Here is a 25,155-nt window from a genome sequence, read left to right as displayed (position 1 = left end):
GTCCAGGTGAGCATATTGTCACCTGGCTGCTCCGATGCTGGGATAATGGGGCCAGTAGCCTGGAATTAGAGGGTAGGGAAGCCAAGCAGCTGGGATCCCTTTCTAGGGAAGGGGGCATTGACAAAGCAATTGGAAAAGGGACACGTATCCTCAGCCTTTGGAGGCGACTCTTGTCAAGCGTGAAGGAAAGGTATCCCTTTAAGGAAGATGTCATATGTCGCCCAAGCAAATGGGCCACCATGGAGAAGGGTATCCAGTTTCTGAGGGAATTAGCTGTGCTGGAGGTGATTTATGATGACCTGAACAATGAACAGCTATCCAAAGATCCAGATGAAGTCAAGTGCACACGACCCATGTGGCGGAAGTTTGTAAGGAGCTCACCATCGTCATACGCCAATTCATTGGCAGTGATGACCTGGAAAGATGGAGAGGAACAAACAGTGGATGAATTGGCTAGTCAACTCCGGCAATACGAGGAAAGTCTTTCTTCCTCCCTCGTCTCGGCTGTGGAGAAACTGTCCGAAAAACTGTCCCGGGAGATCCAGCAACTCAGAGAGGATAGGTCCTACTCCTCACCTGTACAGACCAGTATCTCGGCTATTAGAAGTAAGCGTTCTTTTGCTCAAGAGAGAGAATATAAAGGGTACACACCACGGGCCACCCTGTGGTTTTATCTGCGTGACCACGGAGAGGACATGAGGAAGTGGGATGGGAAACCTACTGCAGCCCTAGGGGCACGGGTACGCGAATTGCAAGGGAAAACAATCACAGAAAGAGGTTCTTCCAGGAAAATTGCTGCTCCAGTTTCCAGTGGGCAGTTCCCCAGACAGGGTAGAAGGGCTGATCTTACTCCTGATCTTAATGAAGAAACTTCTGACTCGTACGTACAAGAAATGAGAAATGAGTACTGTGATGAGGATTAGAGGGGCCCTGCCTCCAGCCAGGGGGAGGAAAGGGACAACCGGGTTTACTGGACTGTGTGGATTCGGTGGCCTGGCACATCAGACCCACAGAAGTATAAGGCTCTGGTAGACACCGGTGCACAGTGTACCCTAATGCCATCAAGCTATATAGGGGCAGAACCCATCTGTATTTCTGGGGTGACGGGGGGATCCCAACAGCTAACTGTATTGGAAGCCGAAGTGAGTCTAACTGGGAATGGGTGGCAGAAGCCCCCCATTGTGACTGGCCCAGAGGCTCCGTGCATCCTTGGCATAGACTACCTCAGGAGAGGGTATTTCAAGGACCCAAAAGGGTACCGGTGGGCTTTTGGTATAGCTGCCTTGGAGATGGAGGAAATTAAACAGCTGTCCACCTTGCCTGGTCTCTCGGAGGACCCCTCTGTTGTGGGGTTGCTGAAGGTCGAAGACCAACAAGTGCCAATCGCTACCACAAAGGTGCACCGGTGGCAATAACGCACCAACCGAGACTCCCTGTGTCGGAGTTTCCCAGTTTCGACGGCGGAGCGGGAGTGCGAATCCGGAGTAATGATGGATCTCAATATGAGTATGGTCATCCTCCTTTATTTACACTTATAACAGGGCTTATATAGTTATCTACTATGAACACGCGCTTCCTAACAACTTATGATTGGCTAATTGCGGTTCCTAACAACTTATGATTGGTTAATTACGGCTATACACGCACTCACAACACCTTCGGACACACGCTTCATAACAACCTATAATTGGTTAATCACAGCTGTCCACGCGTTCACAACACCCTTCTCATTGGTAGCTGCCGGCTGGTCTCGCCGATCTGTGCCTCCTCCTTATCCTGGGTGTTGTTCCGCTGTTGTTGTTCATCACGTGGCGAGGCTCCTTCTTCTGCCCAGGGAAGGATGGTCAAGGTCACCAGCCGTCTTTGTCAGCATATCCCTGCTACTGTTAAAAACATGGGTTGCTCACGGATCCTAGATCGTGCCCCTGCTGTACCAGCCATTCCTCCACAATTCCCCCTTCTTGTTTTTGAGCAACCCAGACTTGATTAACAATTTTCATAATTGCTTTCTTCACACAGCTAAAAATTATACAAGAGCATATACTTATTACTAATATAACAATTAAAATGCGTAAGCTTTCTTCTATTAAACTTATTATCCAAGATGGCAGTTCCCCAAATATATTCTTAAGCCAGGTATCGAATAACCCCTGATCTTGTTGAATCTTCTTGGCGTAGGGTTAATGCGATATATAGTTGCCGACCCTGGGATTATTAAAATTAGCCCAATTACGATCACATCTGCCCGGCTCATCGTTTTACCTTCTAGGCAAATCGTCTTTCCTTTTTTTTTTTTTTTTTTTTTTTTTTTTTACAAACAATAATCAATTTGGCAGTTTCGTGGACTGTATTTCGTGTCCAGTGGTTATTAATATTCTATACAGCACTATTTCTTTCAGATAGCAGGTTTCACACCACCTTTGTGCGCGCGTGTACCGGGCCCACCACTTCTTAGCACAATGGTAACACTGACACAATACTCACGGTACACACCGTAGGCACTCTAAACAACTTATCTTATTTCTTTTTTTTTTTTTTCTCTTTTTTTTTCTCTCTCCTTTTCTTTTTTTTTCTTTTTTTCTCTCTCTTCCCCCCCCCCTTTTTTTTTTTCTTTTTTTTTTCTCTCTCTCTTTTTTTTTTTTTTTTTTTTTAACCACCGTTTTTGGAAAGCTCATCACATGAGCTAAGTTCTGCGGTTACGGGTCCTCTGATTCTCTTTGTCCTGATGATAACGCAGGCTTCACAGATCTGCTGGGCACCCAGACCGGTCCATTACCTCCTTAATGGCGGTTTGTAGTGTGGCAGCCATCACTTCAGTCTGTTTCTTAATTTGAGCACGCTCTACTCGCATGAGCATGTCTTCTACCCCTGCATCTTTGGGTAGCGTGGCCAAAATGTTTTTAGTGGCATTATTGGCATTGTCAAAGGCCAAAATGCGAAACATTTGCTGTTTATTATCCTCCCCCAGATCTGGGTGATTCATTATTGCCCCCCACAGTCGGTCGACAAAATGGCTATATGTCTCGGTGGCGCCTTGTTGTACCGAGCCAAACGACGGTGCCGAAGACCCGGGCAGAGCAAGGAAGGCATCCAGGGCCAGCTTGGCAGATAGTTGCAACATGTTGTTGGGAAATGTCAGCTGAACGTTTACATCCGCAAATTGCCCTCCGCCGACAAGCATTTCCGACGTTACTCCGTATAACGGATCTCCTGGTTGTTGGTGCTGAGCAGCAGCATTGATCGCCCGCTGAGTCCACAGTGACCCCCACAACAGATATTGCGTGGGTGACAATAAAAGTCTCATGAGATTTTGACAGTCAGAAGGGCACATCAAATCCGCCGAAAAAATCCAAATTACAATCTGACGTGAGGCCTCCGATTTTACCCCATATTGAGACACAGTGTTCTTAGCTTGCTGCAAAATTTTCCAATCGTGAGATGCCCACTTATGTCCATTATTCTCTTGTAACACAGGAAAGGCGCCTGCTCCAAGGTCAGACGCCGCTTGCCATTGTCCATCCAAAATAGCATCTCTAGCCACTTTGCTCCAGCGTCTGGGCTGAACCGCCGCTGGTGGCCCAGAGAGGCAAGGGGGTAAGGATCCCCCTGATGCCCCGGACAGGTGTTCCATACCTCCCCTCTGGGCTGTAATTGTTAAGTCCTGTAACTGTTGCACTACCTTCTCCAGGAGCTCATTAGTCTCAGCCATACTCTGTTCTTTGCTGCCACCCTGTGGTGGAGTAGACGCACCTGAAGAGACTTCCAGAGGCGGGGCTGTTGGCCAGGGAGGGGTTAACGGAACCAGCCGCTCCTCCTCCCCGGGTCGTCGCTCTTCCGCGACCGCCTCAGTTGCCTGGTGAGCCTCCCCACCGGCAACTTCCGGACTCTTAGAACAATGGGTCGTAACCGGGAGACCCGGGGGACATGTTTTAGCCGGGTCGGACAAACCGGAACGACACTCAACGCTGTCCTTGAGCTCCTGTACAGTTTTAAATGGACTTCCCGACATTCCTCTTACCGCCGACAGCCCAAAAAACCGTGAGAGTCTAGACTCTGTGCTCTTTGGCTTTTCAGGCGGAGGCTGCGGGGCCAGCATCTGAGCGGCAGCACACGCCACCTCCCTCTCCGCCTTCATGGCTTTCAGAGTCTCTAAGACAGATCTCCACAGCTCTCGTACTGCTTTGATTTCCTTTTCCGTCTTTTCGTCTCCCTCAATAGTCTGTTCCCACATAGTTTTTCCTAATTCTTTCCATTCGAGCACGGAAAAGATCGTATGGGTGTCTTTAAAAGGACCCCAACGCTGTCCTAATTTAATCAACTTACAAAGTTGTTTTACCGTTGCTTCTATCCCTCTCTTGGAGAGGATACTCGCAAGCAACGTTGCTGCCGCCTCTAATTCCATGCTGGCAGCTATCCCGCTGGGAGGCAGTTGATCAGGCTGCTCCCTTATCTATCCCCTCCGATCACAGGATAGTACAACTCCCAGTCGCTAGTTTCCCGTTCCCCTTCTCTCGCTGCTCTTACCGCAGTCTCGAAGACGCACGTCTAACCATCCTCTGCTACCAGATGTCGGAGTTTCCCAGTTTCGACGGCGGAGCGGGAGTGCGAATCCGGAGTAATGATGGATCTCAATATGAGTATGGTCATCCTCCTTTATTTACACTTATAACAGGGCTTATATAGTTATCTACTATGAACACGCGCTTCCTAACAACCTATGATTGGCTAATTGCGGTTCCTAACAACTTATGATTGGTTAATTACGGCTATACACGCACTCACAACACCTTCGGACACACGCTTCATAACAACCTATAATTGGTTAATCACAGCTGTCCACGCGTTCACAACACCCTTCTCATTGGTAGCTGCCGGCTGGTCTCGCCGATCTCTGCCTCCTCCTTATCCCGGGTGTTGTTCCGCTTTTGTTGTTCATCACGTGGCGAGGCTCCTTCTTCTGCCCAGGGAAGGATGGTCAAGGTCACCAGCCGTCTTTGTCAGCATATTCCTGCTACTGTTAAAAACATGGGTTGCTCACGGATCCTAGATCGTGCCCCTGCTGTACCAGCCATTCCTCCACACCCTGATTCCCATTCATGAGCTGATTCGTCGACTGGAGAGCCAAGGAGTGATCAGCAAGACTCGCTCACCCTTTAACAGTCCCATATGGCCAGTGCGGAAGACTAATGGAGAGTGGAGACTAACAGTAGACTATCGTGGCCTGAATGAAGTCACGCCACCGCTGAGTGCTGCCGTGCCGGACATGCTAGAACTTCAATACGAACTGGAATCAAAGGCAGCCAAGTGGTATGCCACAATTGATATTGATAATGCGTTTTTCTCAATCCCTTTGGCAGCGGAGTGCAGGCCACAGTTTGCTTTCACTTGGAGGGGTGTTCAGTACACCTGGAACCGACTGCCCCAGGGGTGGAAACACAGCCCTACCATTTGCCATGGACTGATCCAGACTGCACTAGAACAGGGTGAGGCTCCGGAACACCTGCAATACATTGATGACATCATCGTGTGGGGCAACACAGCAGGAGAAGTTTTTGAGAAAGGGAAGGAAATAGTCCAAATCCTGCTGAAGGCCGGTTTTGCCATAAAACAAAGTAAGGTCAAGGGACCTGCACAGGAGATCCAGTTTTTAGGAATAAAATGGCAAGATGGACGTCGTCAGATCCCAATGGATGTGATCAACAAAATAACAGCTATGTCTCCACCAACTAGCAAAAAGGAAACACAAGCTTTCTTAGGCGTCGTGGGTTTTTGGAGAATGCACATTCCAAATTACAGTCTGATTGTAAACCCTCTCTATCAAGTGACCCGAAAGAAGAACGATTTCAAATGGGGCCCTGAGCAACGACAAGCCTTTTGAACAAATTAAAGAGGAGATAGTTCATGCAGTAGCCCTGGGGGCAGTCCAGGCAGGACAAGATGTCAAAAATGTACTCTATACCGCAGCCGGGGAGAATGGCCCTACCTGGAGCCTCTGGCAGAAAGCACCAGGGGAGACTCGAGGTCGACCCCTAGGGTTTTGGAGTCGGGGATACAGAGGATCCGAGGCCCGCTATACTCCAACTGAAAAAGAGATATTAGCAGCATATGAAGGGGTTCGAGCTGCTTCAGAAGTGATCGGCACTGAAGCACAGCTCCTCCTGGCACCCCGACTGCCGGTGCTGGGCTGGATGTTCAGAGGGAGGGTCCCCTGTCCACATCATGCAACTGATGCTACATGGAGGAAGTGGGTCGCACTGATCACACAATGGGCTCAAATAGGAAATCCCAGTCGCCCAGGAATCCTGGAAGTGATCATGGATTGGCCAGAGGGCAAAGATTTTTGGAATATTGCCAGAAGAGGAGGTGACTCATGCTGAGGAGGCCCCAATGTATAATGAACTACTAGAAAATGAGCAGCAATATGCCCTGTTCACTGATGGGTCCTGTCGTCTTGTGGGAAAGCATCAGAGGTGGAAAGCTGCTGTTTGGAGTCCTATGCGACAAGTTGTAGAAACTGCTGAAGGAGAAGGTGAATCGAGCCAATTTGCAGAAGTAAAGGCCATCCAGCTGGCTTTAGACATTGCTGACCGAGAAAAGTGGCCAGTGCTCTATCTCTCTACTGACTCATGGATGGTAGCAAATGCCCTGTGGGGGTGGTTGCAGCAATGGAAGCAGAGCAACTGGCAGCGCAGAGGCAAACCCATCTGGGCTGCCGCAGTGTGGCAAGATATTGCTGCCCGGGTGGAGAACCTGGTTGTAAAAGTCCGTCACGTAGATGCTCACGTACCCAAGAGTCGGGCCACTGAAGAACATCAAAACAGCCAGCAGGTGGATCAGGCTGCTAAGGTTGAAGTGGCTCAGGTGGATCTGGACTGGCAACATAAGGGTGAATTATTTCTAGCTCGGTGGGCCCATGACACCTCAGGTCACCAAGGAAGAGATGCAACATACAGATGGGCTCGTGACTGAGGGGTGGACTTGACCATGGACACTATTGCGCAGGTTATCCATGAATGCGAAACATGCGCTGCAATCAAGCAAGCCAAGCGGTTAAAGCCTCTTTGGTATGGAGGACGATGGTTGAAATATCAATATGGGGAGGCCTGGCAGATCGATTATATCACACTCCCACAAACCCGCCAAGGCAAGCGCCACGTGCTTACAATGGTGGAGGCAACCACCGGATGGCTGGAAACATATCCCGTGCCCCATGCCACTGCCCGGAACACTATCCTGGGCCTTGAAAAGCAAGTCCTATGGCGACATGGCACCCCAGAAAGAATTGAGTCAGACAACAGGACTCATTTCCGAAACAACCTCATAGACACCTGGGCCAAAGAACACGGCATTGAGTGGGTGTATCACATCCCCTATCATGCACCAGCTTCTGGGAAAATTGAACGATACAATGGACTGTTAAAGACTACACTGAGAGCAATGGGTGGCGGGACGTTCAAACATTGGGATATCCATTTACCAAAGGCCACCTGGTTAGTCAACACTCGGGGATCTGCCAATCGAACAGGCCCTGCCCAGTCAGAACTTTTACGTACTGTAGATGGGAATAAAGTCCCTGTAGTGCACATAAGAACTATGCTGGGGAAGACAGTTTGGGTTATTCCTGCCTCGGGCAAAGGCAAACCCATCCGTGGGATTGCTTTTGCTCAAGGACCTGGGCGCACTTGGTGGATAATGCGGAAGGATGGGGAAGTCCGATGTGTACCTCAAGGGGATTTGATTTTGGGTGAGAATAGCCAATGATCTGAATTATGTGATGTTAAGTACTAATTATAGTTATAATAGTTATACTAATAATGCACAGATATACTAATCATACTAATAATATTATATGCCACACTAATGTTATTACAATAAGAATCACCCAGACTAATGAAGAATAACTTCAGTGAAACCAAGCAAAGCACAGTGATGATGGTACCAGAACTGACTTCAACATGGAACAATCCAACACCGCATACCATCTCCATTTTTTCCTGCCCTGGAAGATTATTATGACAGATGGAGCCCAAAGTCATGGACTAAATGAACTCACCGAACATTTTAGAGGGACGGCCCATAGACGAAGGGAATGATATCTCTGTGTGTGTGTGTGTGTGTGTATATAAAAAAGGGGGTGGTGATTAATGAAAATGTACTGGAAAATATGAGACTTGAGCATGACGCAGATGGTATAGAATAAGGGGTGGATATTGTCCTGGTTTCGGCAGGGATAGAGTTAATTTCCTTCCTAGTAGCTGGTACAGTGTTTTGGATTTCGGATGAGAACAATGTTGGTAACAGACCAAAGTTTTAGTTGTTGCTAGGTAATGCTTACACTAGCCAAGGACTTTTCAGCTTCCCATGCTCTACTGACTGAGAAGGCTGAAGGTGCACAAGAAGCTGGGAGGGGGCACAGCCAAACTGGCCAAAGGGACATTCCATACCATGTGACGTCATGCTCAGTACATAAACTGGGGGAAAGCTGGCCGGGGGGGGCCACTGCTCGGGGACTGGCTGGGCATCGGTCGGCGGGTGGTGAGCAATTGCACTGTGCATCACTTGCTTTGTGTATTATTATTATTATCATATTATTATTATTATCATTTTATTTCAATTATTAAACTGTTTTTATCTCAACCCACGAATTTTTCTAACTTGTGCTCTTCCAGTTCTCTCCCCCATCCCACTGTGGGTGGGGGGGGTGAGCGAGTGGCTGCGTGGTGCTTAGTTGCCGACTGAAATTAAACCATGACAGTTGCAGACTAGCCAACTCCAAAGAATGGTAAGTCTTTAACTTAAGCATCAGTTTAACTTAGCATCCATTTTTAAGGCAACCCAATGAACAATTGCATAATGACTTGAAGGAAAAGTTCAAGCTGCTTACTTTCTGGACCTCAGTCTGAATTCACATGTTTCTGTACATATTTTGGAAAATTATTTAATACAGATACTGAGCACATATTTGGTCAGTAAAGTGTGGAAAAAATACTGTTCCGAGGGACTGTAGCTGAACAAAAGCATTCTTATTCCTTTTGGTCATGTGAATAGCAACGTCTTTTGTTTTCTTGAGGATTTGTTTTCTGGCACATAACATGCCTCTTTTTTCATAGCACTGAACAACATAACTTAATGGATTGTGCACTTGAATTGCCAGAATCAAGTAGTCTATGTAGCAAAATACATTGACTAGAATAAAATTAACTTCTTGGATGCCATTTGGCAACAAACTGAAAAGCACTGACAAAAGAACTCCTTTAAGTATGCCAACTGTTGACACAGAAGTCTGCTCCCTAATTCATACAGACATTTTAGCTTCTTTCAGTAACAATTTTTACGTATAGCATACTACTATTTATCTTCCATGTCTACAGTTTTGATTGAATCTATTCTATTCTGGGTGATTTATAAATTGTTCATGAATTTTAAGTTGTAATTACTAACTTGCTTAAGTCAGCTGCACAGCCTGTCTACTCTTATGCTTAAACCTGACTCGCATCTTTTGAATTTAAGATGGTGGAATATGGGAGACAAGTAAAAAAGCTTTGACAATTGCATCTTAGTCTGAATTTGCAAAGCTTGTAATTGGGTTTCTGCCTCTGTCTCTCCTCACCCCTTCCCCCAATATCTTCCAGAAAATTTAGCAGTTCTGTAGGGAAATCAATCATATCAACTTGGAACTGGGCAAAGAGACTTGGATCCTGGAAATTCACAGCTAAGTCACTAAAATGTCTCTTTGTTTTTAATTTAGGTGTCAAGTATCTGTATAACCCCATCAAATTAGAAACTGGCCTTTTTTCTAAACTTAGTTACTCCCATTACTTTAAAACTTGTTGCTTGGTTTTGGTTTGTTGTGCTTGGTTTTTTGGGGTTTTTTTAACTAATAATCTATCACATTTTCAACTGACCTTTTCTATCATTTCTCTTTACAGACAGATTTTCCCTTCCTAAATTGGTATTCTCTCACTCTTCATCCCTTCTTGTTGAACCTTTGAGAATTGCACTTGAAACAGACAGTGGTCATTAACCCTGGAGTGTGGAGGTGTGTTAGTTTTATTTACTCATCCATCATTGTTTTGTGCTAGTGATTAACAGAGAAACAGGAGATATTTTGTATACTTTGAGCAACATCTGTCTTTGGAAAACCATCAAACAAGTTTTGTTTTTTCCCTTTGAGTTGCGTTGAAACTCCCTCTTGTCTTCTCCTCGTCTTTTAAGTGCTATCAGATTATTTCATTTCTAGGCTCCTTTCACCTTCCATCATTTTCCTCCTAATCCACTTACTAGCCCTATAACCATTGTTTCTCTCACAGGCCCAGAATTTTACCTGTACTGTGCCTCTGTCATTGTTTTGGTTCAGATCAGGAATGCACTTTTGAAACAAGTATCTTGGATCATCCCCACATAAAATAGAATCCATCCGGACATTGAACCATTGACCACTACCCTCTGGATGTGACCATCCAACCAACTCCTCACCCACCGGACAGTCCACCCATCAAATCCATACCTCTCCAGTCTAGAGAGAAGGATGTTGTGGGGGACCGTGTCAAAGGCCTTGCAGAGGTCCAGATAGATGACATCTGTAGCCCTTCCCGTGTCCACTGATGTAGTCACTCCATCATAGAAGGCCACTAGGTTAGTCAGGCAGGACTTGCCCTTGGTGAAGCCATGCTGGCTGTCTCGAATCATGTCCCTGTCCTCCATGTGCCTTAACATAGCTTCCAGGAGGATCTGTTCCATGATCTTCCCAGGCACAGAGGCAAGGCTGACAGGTCGGTAGTTCCCAGGGTCCTCCTTTCTACCCTTTTTAATAATGGGTGCAATGTTTCCCTTTTTCCAGTCACCAGGGGCTTCACCGGACTGCCATGACTTTTCAAATATCATGGAGAGTGGCTTGGCAACTCCATCAGCCAATTCCCTCAGGACTCTGGGATGCATCTCGTCAGGTCCCATAGACTTATGTATGTTCAGGTTCCTCAGGTGGTCTCGAACCTGATCTTCTCTTACAGTGGGAGGGACTTTGCTCCCCCAGTCCCCGTCTTGCGGTCCATCCACTCGAGAGGTGTGGGAAGGGAGGTTGCCAGTGAAGACTGAGGCAAAAAAGTTGTTGAGTACCTCAGCCTTCTCCTCGCCTGTTGTTACCAGTTTGCCAGTCGCTTTCTTTGACCTTCCTTTTCTGGCTGACATACCTATAGAAGCCCTTCCTATTATTCTTTGCATCCCTTGCCAAGTTCCGCTCCATCCACGCCTTGGCCTTCCTGACCCCATCCCTACACAACCGGGCAGCGTCCCTATACTCTTCCCAGGATACCTGTCCCTGCTTCCACTGCCTGTGCGTTTCCTTCTTGCCCTTTAGTTTGACCAGCAGGTCTTGACTCAGCCATGCCGGTCTCTTGCCTTCCTTTCCTGATTTCTTACACCTGGGGATCGAGAGCTCTTGCGCTCTATGGAAAGCGTCCTTAAAGATCTGCCAGCTCTGTTCTGCTCCCTTGTCCCGGAGGCCAGTTTCCCAGGGGGTCCTATTGACTAACTCCTTGAACAGCTGGAAGTTTGCTTTCCTGAAATTCAGGGTCCTGACTTGACTCTTCACCTGACCCATATCCCTCAGGACTGCGAACTCCACCAGTGCATGATCACTGCAGCCCAGGCTGCCTCCAATCTTGACGTCACCGATTAGCTCACTTGCGTTGGTGACCAACAGGTCCAGTATCGCATCCCCCCTCTGGTAGGGCTGTCTATTACCTGGCCTAAGAAGTTATCCTCGATGCACTCCAGGAGTCTCCTGGATTGCCTGCAGCTCGCCATGCTACTTTTCCAGCAGATGTCGGGGTGGTTGAAGTCCCCCAGCAGGATGAGAGCCTGTGAGCACGATGCCTCCTGTAGCTGGAGTAAGAAGGCTTCGTCAATAGGCTCCCCTTTATCAGGTGGCCTGTAGTAAACACCGACCACAAGGTTCCCTTTGTTGGCTCGGTCTCTAATTCTTACCCATAAGCTTTCAACCTGCTCGTGGCTGTTCTTCAGAGACAGCTCTTCACAATCAGCCATAATTTGGTTTGTTTTGTGGAGTGGTCTTGGTGTTCACAAACTATGATCTTTTTGGATGGCATTAAACCAGACGATGCATGTCCACAGTATGCCAAGGGTGCTCCATCTGCTCATGGGCATTCAGTCCAGGACTAGACTAGAACCAGTCTTAAGTAAACCCCAGGGCACATATGGAATAGATGTCAGGTCCTCAGCACCAACTGATTTGCTGTACACACTGTCTCCTGCATCAGTTGTTAATGTAGATGTAGCCTCAGTGAATTAGGGAGGATTACCTATGACAGTGCATGTCATTCCATTTTGTAAAAATCTCCTTGACTTTGCCACGTTTGCCTTACATTTTTTTTGCTAAACATGGATGTAGGAGAGTGTTCTTATCCTTCTAGCTGCTTCTCCTAAAACAGTTGGCTTTGTGCCCGTCCATATTACAGAAACTGCCTTTGTCTGGGTGGTGGGCTTCCTTCTGATTAGCTCTCTGTGTAGCTTTAAAGAATGTTATTCTTGAGTAGCACAAGCGAGGAATTGTCTAGTTGATTCCATACTCTGAGCAATTCTCTCATTTTTGGATGAGGACTACATTCCTCCTTTTGGTGTTATTGTAAAGCCTTTACCTCTAGCCATCAGTTCTTGCAGTTATCTCATTGTTAAGGCCAACCGGTATGTGCTGTTTTAGGCCTTCTCATTTACTCTGATCCTGTCTTGATTTTGTCAATTGCTGCGAAGTTTATTCTATAAAATACTGCTTTTATTGTTTTTTTTTCTTAATGTATATCTCTCTTAATAGAGGAGTCTAATGTTATGGCAAACTACCTGTTGTTTAGGGAATTAGGTATAATTTTTCCAGTAGATTCCTTCCTGTCACCTAATACAGCTGAAAATGTGTGCCCTTTTCCAGTGGTGGATAATTAGTTCTCTTTCTTGAAAGGTTCCAAATTTAGATTGCTCTACTGGTCTGAATTCTCCATCAGTTTGACATCCCTTTGCTTACTCTACTGTCCAATTTAATATGCTTTCTAAAATGTCATCTGTCTTCAGTCTGTAATGAACTGTATATGACTAAAACCTGTTCCCAACCTGTCAATCACTGGCTTTCTGGGCCTCTTTGGGACTATCTTTTAATTGAGTTGTAAATGTAACTTTTGCTACAGCATCCTTCTATCAGCAGAATTGGAACATGTGTCACAACTAAGCCTTGTCAGGGAGGACAAATATTTCCTTGGGTTTTTTTGCTTACAATCTATCATTTGTGGGGATTGAAAATCTAAAGCTTTTTATCCGCAGGTTACTGTCTTGAATCAGCCCCGGTTGGTAGTAACTAGGGTATTTATCATAGGTTTATTAGTAGACCGTATGAAATGTGTTCAGCTCTTGACAGAATTGGATAGTTGACAAGTGTTCATATCATGTGCCTTTCTAACTCGTGGCAATTAATTATTTTGGCAGAGGCTTGGAGGACTGACATGGCAAGGAGGATGAACAATCTCTCAGTTTCTTAGGAACAATGCTTTTTCGAAGGTTGTAGAATAGTGGTGGGCTTATGCAGGAAAACTATACTTATGTTGTCCATAGTATATCTGTTATCCATCTAACAGAGAGGTCTTAGAATAAAGCTGATCTTCTCAGGAACCATATATGGGTATTCAAACTTTAAGGACGTGAACTATCTGAAAAACTTAGTAATAAAGTGTGTACTGTTTCCTATAAATAAACTGCACAGATCATCCTTGTATAATGAATTGTTAAACCTATCAAGAAGGTGATATTCGGTAGTGGATGGAGCACTGCTGTGATTTGGGTACATATCAAAAGCATGAAGAGTCAATCTTCTTTCTTCAAATTGCTCTTATTTTAAGCTTGTTGCAGTAAATGAAAACTTAAGTAGTAAAAATTTCAACTTTGCTATCCAGCATCTGAGAAATATGCATTCTTGTACCTTCTCAGGCTCCTGGTTATGGTGACGTAAGGCTTTCTCTGGAGACAATACCAGACACTGTAAATTTGGAAGAACCTTTTGACATTACATGTAAAATAACAAATTGCAGGTAATGATGTCGTGATTCTTGTGCTTTTTCCTGAGTGGGTAAGTTGTGGCTGTCTTGGTTTTATTTTTCAATACTTTCTCCTGAAACTACTCAAATCTGGTCTTTACTATGAGTTGTAGCAACATAAACTACTGGTCTATTACTTGAAACACATCTTTTGGATTACAATGATTTAAAAAAACCCAAACAAAAAAAACTTCCATAATTATCTGTTAATACTATTTGAACTAGGAAATTGCCAAAAATCTGTAGTGGAATTCCATGGAACTGGCTGCAGTATCATTTAAGATTGCACCCCATACTTAAATCACAAATCATCTTAGTTCTTAAACAAAATTAGTGCTTATATAGAATTTTTTTAAACTACAAGTAATTTTTTGAGAATAAATGATGCCATTTGTATCCAGTCTGATTTTACCGCTAGTTCTGCACCACTCCTAGAATGCCTGCTAAACATTGTTGATGTAGTCTTTTGTATGTAGTTATCCATGTTTTGACTTGATTTGTGTTTACACTATGATCCATGGTAGTCCTTTATAAAAGGGTTGCAAGAGTGAAATTTAAATAAAGTAATTCTAAATAGAAGTTGAAGCCAGGGACTAAAGCATGTATCTGGTCTGCAGTTACTTCTCACAAAAATCTTGTAGTCTAGCCAAAATGTGAACAGTATTATGCTATCTAGTATAGTTAAACCCATGACAGAATGCTCATGTCAGGCAAAGCTATATGCACCTGAATTACTGCATATCACATTAAATCTTGCTTGCTGTCGTAGTTTAACCCCAGTTGGCAACTAAGCACTGCACAGCCGCTCGCTCACCCTCCCCTCCCCCCCCGGTGGGATGGGGGAGAGAATCAGAAGAGTAAAAGTGAGAAAACTCATGGGTTGAGATAAAAACAGTTTAATAATTGAAATAAAGTAGAATAGTAATAATAATAACAATAATAATAATAAAAGAATATACAAAGCAAGTGACGCACAATGCAATTGCTCACCACCCGCCGACCGATGCCCAGCCAGTCCCCGAGCAGCAGCCCCCCCGGCCAGCTTTCCCCTAGTTTATGTACTGTGCATGACATCACATGGTATGGAATGTTCCTTTGGCCAGTTTGGCTGTGCCCCCTCCCAGCTTCTTGTGCACCTCCAGCCTTCTCAGTCAGTAGAGCATGGGAAGCTGAAAAGTCCTTGACTAGTGTAAGCACTACTTAGCAACAACTAAAACATCAGTGTGTTATATCAACATTATTCTCATACTAAATCCAAAACACAGCACTGTACCAGCTACTAGGAAGAAAATTAACTCTATCCCAGCTGAAACCAGGACACTTGCCACCTTATAATTATATAACTTAATTATAAATGCTTGATTAATAATAACCTGAACAATAAAGTAATCAAGCTGTTACATGTCTGCAGTCCTTGAATGCTTAAAAAAAAGCCCACAGGTTTATTCTTGTTTTGTATCCTCTAGCAGTGAAAGGACTATGGATCTGGTTTTAGAAATGTGCAATACTCATTCCATCCACTGGTGTGGAGTTTCAGGAAGGCAACTTGGAAAGCTGCACCCAAGTTCATCCCTCCATCTTGCACTTACATTATTGTCTTCAGTGCAGGGATTGCAAGTAATCGTTATAGCATAGTTTTGTTATAAAATAGCTGTTTTATAAGCTATTAGCTTTTATAAGCTTAGTAATTCTTTCTAATAACACTTATAAATCTTTTCCCTTTCTAGAGTGTCTCTGGCTTAAGACTTACAGCCACATTTTTGAAGAGAACATATGAGGATGATGATATTGTACAGGTCTGTGTAGTTTCTTCAGAAGTCAAACAAGAAAGCTGAAGAAAAAATTCTGTATTTCTGCTGGGCTTTTTTTTTAAATTTTGTTCAACTTCCAGTGTTTTTGCAGTTGAATCATATTAAAATGTATACAAACAAAACCAAACCCCTATATATTTGTAAACATAACTATGCTTATTTAATTTCTCTGAGCATTTTTGGAATGTTTTAAAATCTTTTTAAAAGATGCATATGCATTTTATCTACTGAAAATAAAGCCTTTGGAAAAAGTGTAGCTCTGTCAAATTATATTGCATTAACATCACCTTGGGGGGGAGATTAATATGAAATAGTAGCACTTTGTACTTATTTTTGTTATTTTAATTATTTTTAAAATATTTAAAGTTTTTAAATTGTGGTTCTGACAAAACTGCTTCAGTTTGAAGGAACTGGCCTTTTACAGACCAAGTTCCTGGAATCCAAATCCCTAAAAGAAATACTTCTGGGTACCTGGAGTGGCAGTGTATTTGCATGGTTACATGCACAGCCATAAGAATTAGAGCCTGATAAAGGCATGAGATGAGAGAGTGAGTACAACCGGCACTGTCAAGATGCTAGTAGCTAGAAAGTAGAGTATCAGCCAAAGAATGTGCTGGTTGTGGCTCAGTCGTTGTGAAGGAGTAATACAGCAAATCTGTCCCAATTAGCTGCAGCCTTGTGCAGAGTTGTGCATCCTTGCAATACAGGGTGTGCTGTGAACAGGTATGTTACTTCTGAATTAGTAGAGAACTGAAAACTAAAATAGCAGAACTCAGGCATTTTTTTTTTATTATTGTTGAACTGAGGTGGTGCAAATTATTCCTCCCATGCCAGAGGCATTTAAGTAAATTTTTAAGAAAAAGGAGAAAAACCCTGCATAACTGCCCTAGATCAAGTTCTCCAAAGCATATGCAGGAAGGAATTCAGGACTTGGTTAAGCACTGAAATTAACTTTTCCCTAGCTTTTGTTTTGACAAAAGATGGAAATATTTTTTGCTGAAATATCTAAGGTCACCTAAAGGTAGCCATTTAATACAGAAAAAGGTGACTGGCTTTCCTAGTTAACTAGTGTTAAAGATTCTACTCAGTGGCTTGTCATATTTCTCAGCTACCATATTGGCACTTAGCAACCTTAGTTAGTTTTGACAGTATTTAAGACTTTCCTATGTATAAAATTTAAAATGATGGATAAATTTATGACCAGCTTATTAAATTAAAGGAATGAGTCCATACGGGGGGAAAAAAATAATAAGATTATATCCTGCACATCTAATAAAATGCATAGCAACCAACATAAATACCCGTTTATGTGGTGGGTTGACCTTGGCTGGAAGCCAGGTGCCCACCAAGCCGCTCTTATCACTTTCCCCTGCTCAACTGGACAGGGAGAGAAAAATACGATGAAAGGCTCGTGGGTCAAGATAAGGACAGGGAGATCACTCACCAATTACCGTCACAGGCAAAACAGACTCGACAGAGAAATTAATTTAATTTATTACCAATCAAATCAGAGTAGGATGAGAAATAAAATGAAATCTTAAAACACCTTCCCCTCACCCCTCACTTCATCCCGGGCTCAACTTCTCTCCCAATTTCTCTACTTCCTCCCCCTGAGCGGTGCAGGGGGACAGGGAAAGGGGGTTGCGGTCAGTTCATCACATGTTGTCTCTGCCACTCCTTCCTCCTCACATTCTTCCCCTGCTCCAGCGTGGGGTCCCTCCCACGGGAGACAGTCCTCCACAAACTTCTCCAACACGGGTCCTTCCCACGGGCTGCAGTTCTTCATGAACTGCTCCAGCGTGGGTCCTTTCCATGGGGTGCAGTCCTTCAGGAACAGACTGCTCCAGCGTGGGCTCCTCTCTCCATGGGGTCACAGGTCCTGCCAGGAGCCTGCTCCAGCGCAGGCTCTCCATGGGGTCACAGCCTCCTTCGGGCGCATCCACCTGCTCTGGTGTGGGGTCCTCCATGGGCTGCAGGTGGATATCTGCTCCACCGTGGACCTCCATGGGCTGCAGGGGGACAGCCTGCCTCACCATGGTCTTCACCACGGGTTGCAGGGGAATCTCTGCTCCAGCACCTGGAACACCTCCTCCCCCTCCTTCTTCACTGACCTTGGTGTCTGCAGAGTTGTTTCTCACATATTCTCACTCCTCTCTCCGGCTGCAGTTGTTGTTGCACAGGCTTTTTTCCCCCCCCCTTCTTAAATATGTTATCACAGAGGCACTACCACTGTCACTGATTGGCTCAGCCTTGGCCAGTGGTGGGTCCCTCTTGGAGCCGGCTGGCATTGGCTCTATCGGATATGGGGGCAGCTTCTGGCATCTTCTCACAGAAGCCACCCCTGTAGCCCCCCCGCTACCAAAACCTTACCATGCAAACCAATACAATTTAAAAAAAAAGAATACAATTTACCTGTTACTCTAGATATATCAGCAAACCAAAACAGTAAAACCACAACTACCCACACAAAAAATGTAAATAGCTTTATTTATAATCCATTTTCAAGTTAAACTGATGGAAAAGTTGAAGGAGATGTAACTATATGGTAATAAGAGGTAGGAGAGACACAGAAATGGTAGACAAGTTGCATTTTGCCAGTATGACTAGCTGTAGCCTTAAACAGTGTATGAAGATTTCTTTCGAAGTTGCAGACAGTTCTTTCACAGTATGAATGAGTGATTTTACTTTGTACTTGTTACAAAACCAGAAGTGCAACTGAAACAGTTTCTACACTGAATATTTCATTAGCTGTTTTTCTTATCAGGCATAGTTAGAAGAATATATTTCTATACAAGTAGGTTACAGGAGTTTACAATTTGAGTGCAAAACATTTTTTTTCCTAACAATTATCACACTTATATGCTGGAACAGTAATGATACAAAACCAATTAGGTGTTAAATGCATATTTGTTCAATTGAATGATAAACTGCAATTGACCTTAAATTAAAGCAGTATTTACCGGTATTGTCGCTTACCACTTGATCTAGCAGGATGAAAAATTTTAGTGCAAAATGAAGTGCAGTTATTACACAGGAAAAGATTCCTTCCTTACCCTGTGATTAAGACATATTGCATGACTCTGTGAAACAATCTAGCCTATTTAAGGCAAAATAGATTTTAGCATAAATGATCTCTCTGTTCCTGGCTTCAGTGGAAAAGTATGTAATGATAGCTCCTGTTATTGGTTTCACTGTTTTTTATTTAGGCTATAAAGCCCTTTCTTTTAATATACAAGAAACAAAGAATGTTTACAAGTATTGTGCCAGTTGTAGCAAATTCCTAAAGGGTTAGCTAATGCCATCAACGTTTTAATAAATACTCTGGTTACATATGATCTGTACTGGAGTAAAACCTAAACATGACAATAGTGTAGTATGCGAAATGAAAGTTACTGCTCTATCAAGATTATTTCAAGAGAAATTTTCAGATAACTAACCAATGCTTCATTCCATTTAACCTTGGGGATAATTCTCCCATAAATACAGTAAGCTATAGGGCTTGTATTTAACAGCACAACTTCTACAGCCAGTCTTTGAATATTATCATATTTTGCAGTTCTTAAGGAACTCTGAAGAGGTTCTTGACACTCTTTCTGTTTTGAAGGAGAAAGATAACTAACTGCATGAAGATTGCTGTCTGTATTGGTTCTGACTGGGATGGAGTTAACTTTCCCCATAGCAGCCCTCATAGTGCTGTGCTTTGTATTGGTAGCTAGAAAGGTGTTGGTAACACACCAGTGTTTTGGCTACTGCTGAGCAGTACTCCACAGCATCAAGGCTGCCTCTTCAACATTCCCCCCCCCTCACCCCCAAAGGCCAGTAGGCTGGGGGTGGGCAAGATCTTGGGAGGGGACGTAGCCAGGACAGCTGACCCAAACTGACCAAAGGGATATTCCATACCATATGACATCTGCTCAGCAATAAAAGCTAAGAGAAAGGAGGAGGAGAGGGGACATTTGTCTTCTGGAGCAACTGCTACACATACTGAAGCCCTACTTCCTGGGAAGTGGCTGGACATCATCTGCTGATGGGAAGTAGAGAAAAAACCTTTTGTTTTCCTTTGCTTCCGTGCACAGCCTTTGCTTTTGCTTTATTAAACTGCCTTTATCTTGACCTGAGTTCTTTTTCATCTTATTTTCTCCCCCCTGTCCTGCTGAGGAGGAGAACGATAGAGTGGCTTGGCCACTTGACCTGCTGTCCAGCCAAGGTCAACTCACTACGCTGTCACACAGTAAGGATAAATTGAGTGTTGAGAGATCTTGCAGTGCTGTCCAGTCCACGCTGGATGTATTGGTTCCCCTTATCAAAGTTAGTAGTGAGCAGTTGAAAATATGAAAGAGAGAACTAAGAATAAACATGAAGTTTAATAGGATATATGCTAGGAGCAATGCTTCTCTCCTGACACAACACACTACTCCAAAGCAATGTTTGTACAGTAGTTGTAGCCCACCTATAGCCTCTATCGATCTTTCTTGTAAATGGTATCCTGTCCTAGTAAATGTGACTGAACTTAAGTAATAGTTTTATTGAATGGATTAGATTCAGAATTGGAACAACCTCTGAAAGAAGATCATGTTAAGGATTTTCTTCTTTGTCATCAGATGTTATTTGGAAATGTATTTAATGTAAAGCTTAATTAGCTCTACAGCCTCAAAAAGGCAGCTACAGCAATTTATATAGAGAATTTTAAAAAACCCACACATTTTAATGCTGTGTGTAGGCAAGCTCTATTGAATAAAATATGAAATGTCTTAGTTGTTTAAGTTGCTCTATTAAGCTTTACCTCTTTATTTAACAGATGGTAATATAGATTTTCTATTTTTGTGTTTTCTCCAATTCTTTTCATTTCTCCTTGGATCCAGCTGCATTTTTCCCCCTGTTTTAGTAGAAGACGACTCATACAATAGATGCACAACTAGCATTTGTTACAGTCAAGTGCCTGACTTAGCCCCAAATTTTGCATTTGCTTCTACTCAATGTGCTCTTTTTTTGACCACAAGATTAATCAGATATAATGTCTGAGGTCCAGGAGTTCCTGTGTATTTGGCAGTCTCTATTGTTACTCCTCCACATACTTTCTCCAGTCTAACTGGCCAGCAGAGGACACTTTGTCTTAGGAATCAAATTAGTTTTGATATACAAATTGGAAATTGGGAGTGTTGAAAACCTCCCTGGAGAAAAAACAAGTGTACCTTGTAGCAGAAAGCAGTGTGAACAGTAAGCAGAATAAAAAAAGGTAACATGATAAAATACAGAAAATCAGTGGTCTCTGAAAGAGTAAGATTAGCTGAGCAGGGTAGGAAGAGAAATGCTGTAAGACTGGAAAAATCTTTAACTTGGCCATATAACCATCACTTAAGATAGATATGTGTAATGAAACTTTAAAAAAATCCTTAATTGTTTAAGCCAGTGATTTACCACACAAGAACAGAGAATCCTTCTTTCTAAGGCAGTTATTTTTTGATAAATTTTCAGTACTAATTATTTGTACAATCATAGAATCAGTTTTAGCTTATTACAGTTAAGAATTTTAAGCTTATATTAAATACTGCATACATACGGAATGTAATACAGTTTGCCATGCCTAGGAAAATAGTGCCATAATGCTGACCTCCAAGGCTACCATCATGATTTGAGGATGGACATGGCAATAGAAAAGCCTAAAACTTCTTAATAATCTTTCCTTTCCCAAGCCAAGTTCTATTTTGGTTTCTGTGTATTATCCTACTCAGGATTAGTGTCTTCTCTTTCTCTACAGTTTGTTGTACTCCTTCATATGCAATCATCTCCCTCTCTCCTGCCAAATGAAGCTGAAAAGTATTTCATGTTACTAATGACAGCCCCTCCACAGGCTTAAAGAAACAGACTTTTCAAGCATTAGTTTTAAGTACATTCTATACTCCAACACTGATTTATGCTCATTATACAAGGGCACATCAGATGGGCCTATTGTTTCAATAGCATATTTGACAGGGAGTACAGCCATAACAATTTTCACCATAAGAATTATGTGCCTTTTACACTAGGATTTTAGAATTAAGCTGTTATGCAAGATCAGCCTACTACAAAACTCCTCTCCACTCAATAGCCCTGGAGATCAATCTAATGCACATACTGAAAATGACTTGTACGTAGGAATTTTAATAAACCACTTAATCTATTTAGTGTATTCATTTTCAGAGGAGTAAATATACATAAACGATATGTTCCAAGTTATGTGCAATAGGTCTGTTTAACAGATTTATTCTTGTTTGCAAACATGCACAAAGAATTTTCTGTCTTCTATTCAAGCAGAAGTTACAGTGGTACTTTTGCTACTAACTATGGTATACATTTTGGGGTTATATACCATTCCAATTCACATGCCTCCTTTAAGTCAGGAATGCTCTTCAGTGCTGCCACTGAAAGATCTGCTCCGGACATGATTTCTCAGTTGCTCTATGAGCTCTGGATTCTGCTGCTGTATCTGTTGTGCAAACTGCTGCCCCCTGTGTTGAACAGTTTTAAGTAAAATCAACAAGTGGAAAAAAAAAACACCAAACCAAACTGACAAGCAGCATTTGTAAGAAAACAGGATATCCTAATATAACTGAAAGCTGCATTATATGAAATTTAAGACTAAAGATATCTTGATTAAGACTATACAGCAAGATAGCTGTAGTATTACCACTTTATCTAGTTAAAGTCTCTCCAAACAGGATTATCATCAGGTCTTCATTTTCATTCTTTAGGACTATTGCTTCTACTTGATAGCATGAAGGAAAAAATATTATCTTACTTGCTAAAACTAAAATTTAGCAACAAATCTGCTCCAGTGATTTGCTCCCTTCTTTTTGAGAGAATCCATTCTAGTTGTTTAAGATAACTATTCTTATAGTTGAAGTTCTAGTTTTTCCAGAAATACAGTATGCAGCTGCCAACTTGTACGGCCAACAAGATGTCATTAGTAGAAAGCAAGCATACAATTACACCTGTATGACTGAAGTAATGACAAATCCATCTCCATAACAGTTGTAGCTTAAGAGTAAAATTAATAGGTGAGATTAATTCCATGTAAAAGATAAGCATAACCCTGGTTTACTAGAAAAAGCAAGTAAGTAAAACATATTACTTCATGAATAGCCTGGCATGGCATTCTCTGTAACTTCTGCATTTTGCCCAAGTAGCAAATTATCAAGACTCCTTTAAACCACAGTACAGGTTGAAGGAAAGCCACCATTTTCATAGATCTAGGCATAGCACATTATTTTTGTGAAAACAGCCCTTGATTTTGTGGGGGCACATTCCTGTCTGTGATGTGAATTATAAATTACTTTTGCCCTGAAGGGACAAAACTTAAAAATAGTTTGAAGCAGGCTAGAATGCTGAAATAAAGTAAAATTGTATGCTTGTTAAGAGGTCTTGCCATATAAGCAAATTGCATGTTTTTGTGCAGACTCTTCCAGATGGATTATCATTATTATATTATAAAAGACTTGGGTCCTGGTTTTCATAAAAGCCACTCCTCTCCTTATTACACTGAGTTCCCTGAAGCCTTCCTAGTCCAAATGGAGGGATGCCAGAGCACGGTCAGTCAGGAGTCAACTTTAGAACTTGTTGAAACCTGTGCTAAATAAATCTGTAGCTTTTCTAACTAGTATCTGGGATATCCGGTAATAAATTGATCAACACAATTTGAAAGCACGCATAGGAGTACCCAAAAGGTTTAAAGGAACATTTTTAATAACTGGCGTTTAGAAAGTAAACAGTGTATGAGAACCAGAAAGTGAAACTGAGCACACAGTTCAGTCATTCCAATTGATGGAAACGTAGAAAGCAAACAAACAAGAGAGTGGAAAATAAGTCTTCAAGTTCTCAGTTTAAATAATAATCAGGTATACAATGGGGACAGGCCACAGTATAATTGGCTTGACACTATCCCTTTTAAATAGATGGTGCACAATGATGCTTCTACAAATGTAACAGTTAAAACTATGCAATTCATAACACTTACGCATGGATCAGGCTGGACAAATCTGACAGGCCACCAACACCCGCAGCAGGGCCACCAATGGCATTTGACATCATCCCTGACATCCTGAAACAGTTAGCACAGTGTTGGCATTGGGGTATGCAGGGACCTTTACAGTAAGCAATAAACTGTAGTTCTTTGTTGAATTGCTGGGAGGAAATAAGCTGCAAGAGGAAGAAACTGCAGTAATTCTATTTACAGTAAGCAAAAATAAAATTACATTTTCAGGAATACAGTACTATCCACCTTTTCTCTTATTAATTCAAACCCCTAAAGACATTTGTTTCAATGGTACTCCATTTTAATACTTACAATTGTTGAACTTGAGGATTCTGCATTAAGCTTGCTGCCTAGAATAGACAATATATAGCTGAAATTATAACACATTTACTACATAGGTATCACTGAGGAAAATGTGGAAAAATAGAAAAACCCACAAGGTGCATTCTATGTTTTATTACAAAATTAAGCTAAGTTTATGTGCACAGAGATGTATGGTCCCCAGCAAAAAGAATCATTACAGGAAAGTATTTCAAGGATATGAAGCTGAGACAATTTGTTACATGTTAGATAACAAATACTGGTTACAGATTCAGGCATGAAATATATGACAACAAGATATTAAACATAAAAACCCAGTACTGGAAAAATTAAAAAAAAAAAAAAAAATAACTTAAGACTTCCAAGGACAAAGGTTTTCTATTGCGCTTTTTGGAGAAAGGTCTGTATTATGTTGATTCCCAGCGTGGATAAATCAGTTTTGCAACTATTATTACTAGTGGGTATAAACTGTTAAGATTATGGCCACAAAATATTGCAGAGTAAACCAGTGGGGACTTACTTTGTACCATGGTTTTGTGGTAACATATATCTTCTGTGGTGACTTGCATATCTTCTTACTTTGTAATAAGCATGAGGTTATTTAAATTTCTCATTCATAAGGTACCTCAAGAATTATATTGTGTTTACCATAGTGTAAGGGTGTATATGGACAGATACTATAGAATAAACCAGGTGATGGTTTAAAGTTAGTAACGTAACTCCTACAGAAATCAGTGTCTGTATGAATACAAGACCAATAGGCACAACGCAGTATCTGCTCTTTCACTATCTTATTAAAGGTACTACAAAAAACAGACATATACAGTATTAATTTTATTGACTGATATATTTCCATACAACCGCTCAAAAGTAAATCAACTGTTTTCTCTAGTCTACAGTTGGATATAAAATGCCAAAT

The 25,155-nt window shown here is 42.5% G+C and overlaps 1 protein-coding gene and 1 pseudogene across 3 annotated transcripts in view; one reads left to right on the top strand and one right to left on the bottom strand.

The window, feature by feature from the left end:
- Nucleotides 1-16,207, top strand: part of LOC143172239 (trafficking protein particle complex subunit 13-like) — an 83,999-nt pseudogene extending 67,792 nt beyond the window's left edge. Inside the window, exons 9-12 of the transcript XR_012997311.1 lie at nt 8,756-8,782; nt 13,987-14,087; nt 15,560-15,710; nt 15,821-16,207. The product of XR_012997311.1 is annotated as a trafficking protein particle complex subunit 13-like (transcript). The remainder of the gene's footprint in view (nt 1-8,755; nt 8,783-13,986; nt 14,088-15,559; nt 15,711-15,820) is intronic.
- Nucleotides 16,208-22,042: 5,835 nt separating this feature from the next.
- LOC143171993 (small glutamine-rich tetratricopeptide repeat-containing protein beta-like) overlaps nt 22,043-25,155 on the bottom strand; it is a 54,993-nt gene continuing 51,880 nt past the window's right edge. For both annotated transcript variants that reach the window (XM_076361199.1, XM_076361200.1), the window contains 3 exons: nt 24,228-24,265; nt 23,898-23,981; nt 22,043-22,392 (listed from right to left, as the gene is read on the bottom strand). In XM_076361199.1, coding sequence (XP_076217314.1) covers nt 22,281-22,392; nt 23,898-23,981; nt 24,228-24,265 — 234 coding nt within the window. In that variant the 3' untranslated portion in view covers nt 22,043-22,280. The remainder of the gene's footprint in view (nt 22,393-23,897; nt 23,982-24,227; nt 24,266-25,155) is intronic.

The sequence above is a fragment of the Aptenodytes patagonicus genome, chromosome W (genome assembly GCF_965638725.1).
Source record: "Aptenodytes patagonicus chromosome W, bAptPat1.pri.cur, whole genome shotgun sequence".
Classification (NCBI taxonomy): domain Eukaryota; kingdom Metazoa; phylum Chordata; class Aves; order Sphenisciformes; family Spheniscidae; genus Aptenodytes; species Aptenodytes patagonicus.
The sequence above is the reverse complement of the archived record's forward strand: the minus strand, read 5'-3'. Positions and strand labels throughout refer to the sequence as shown.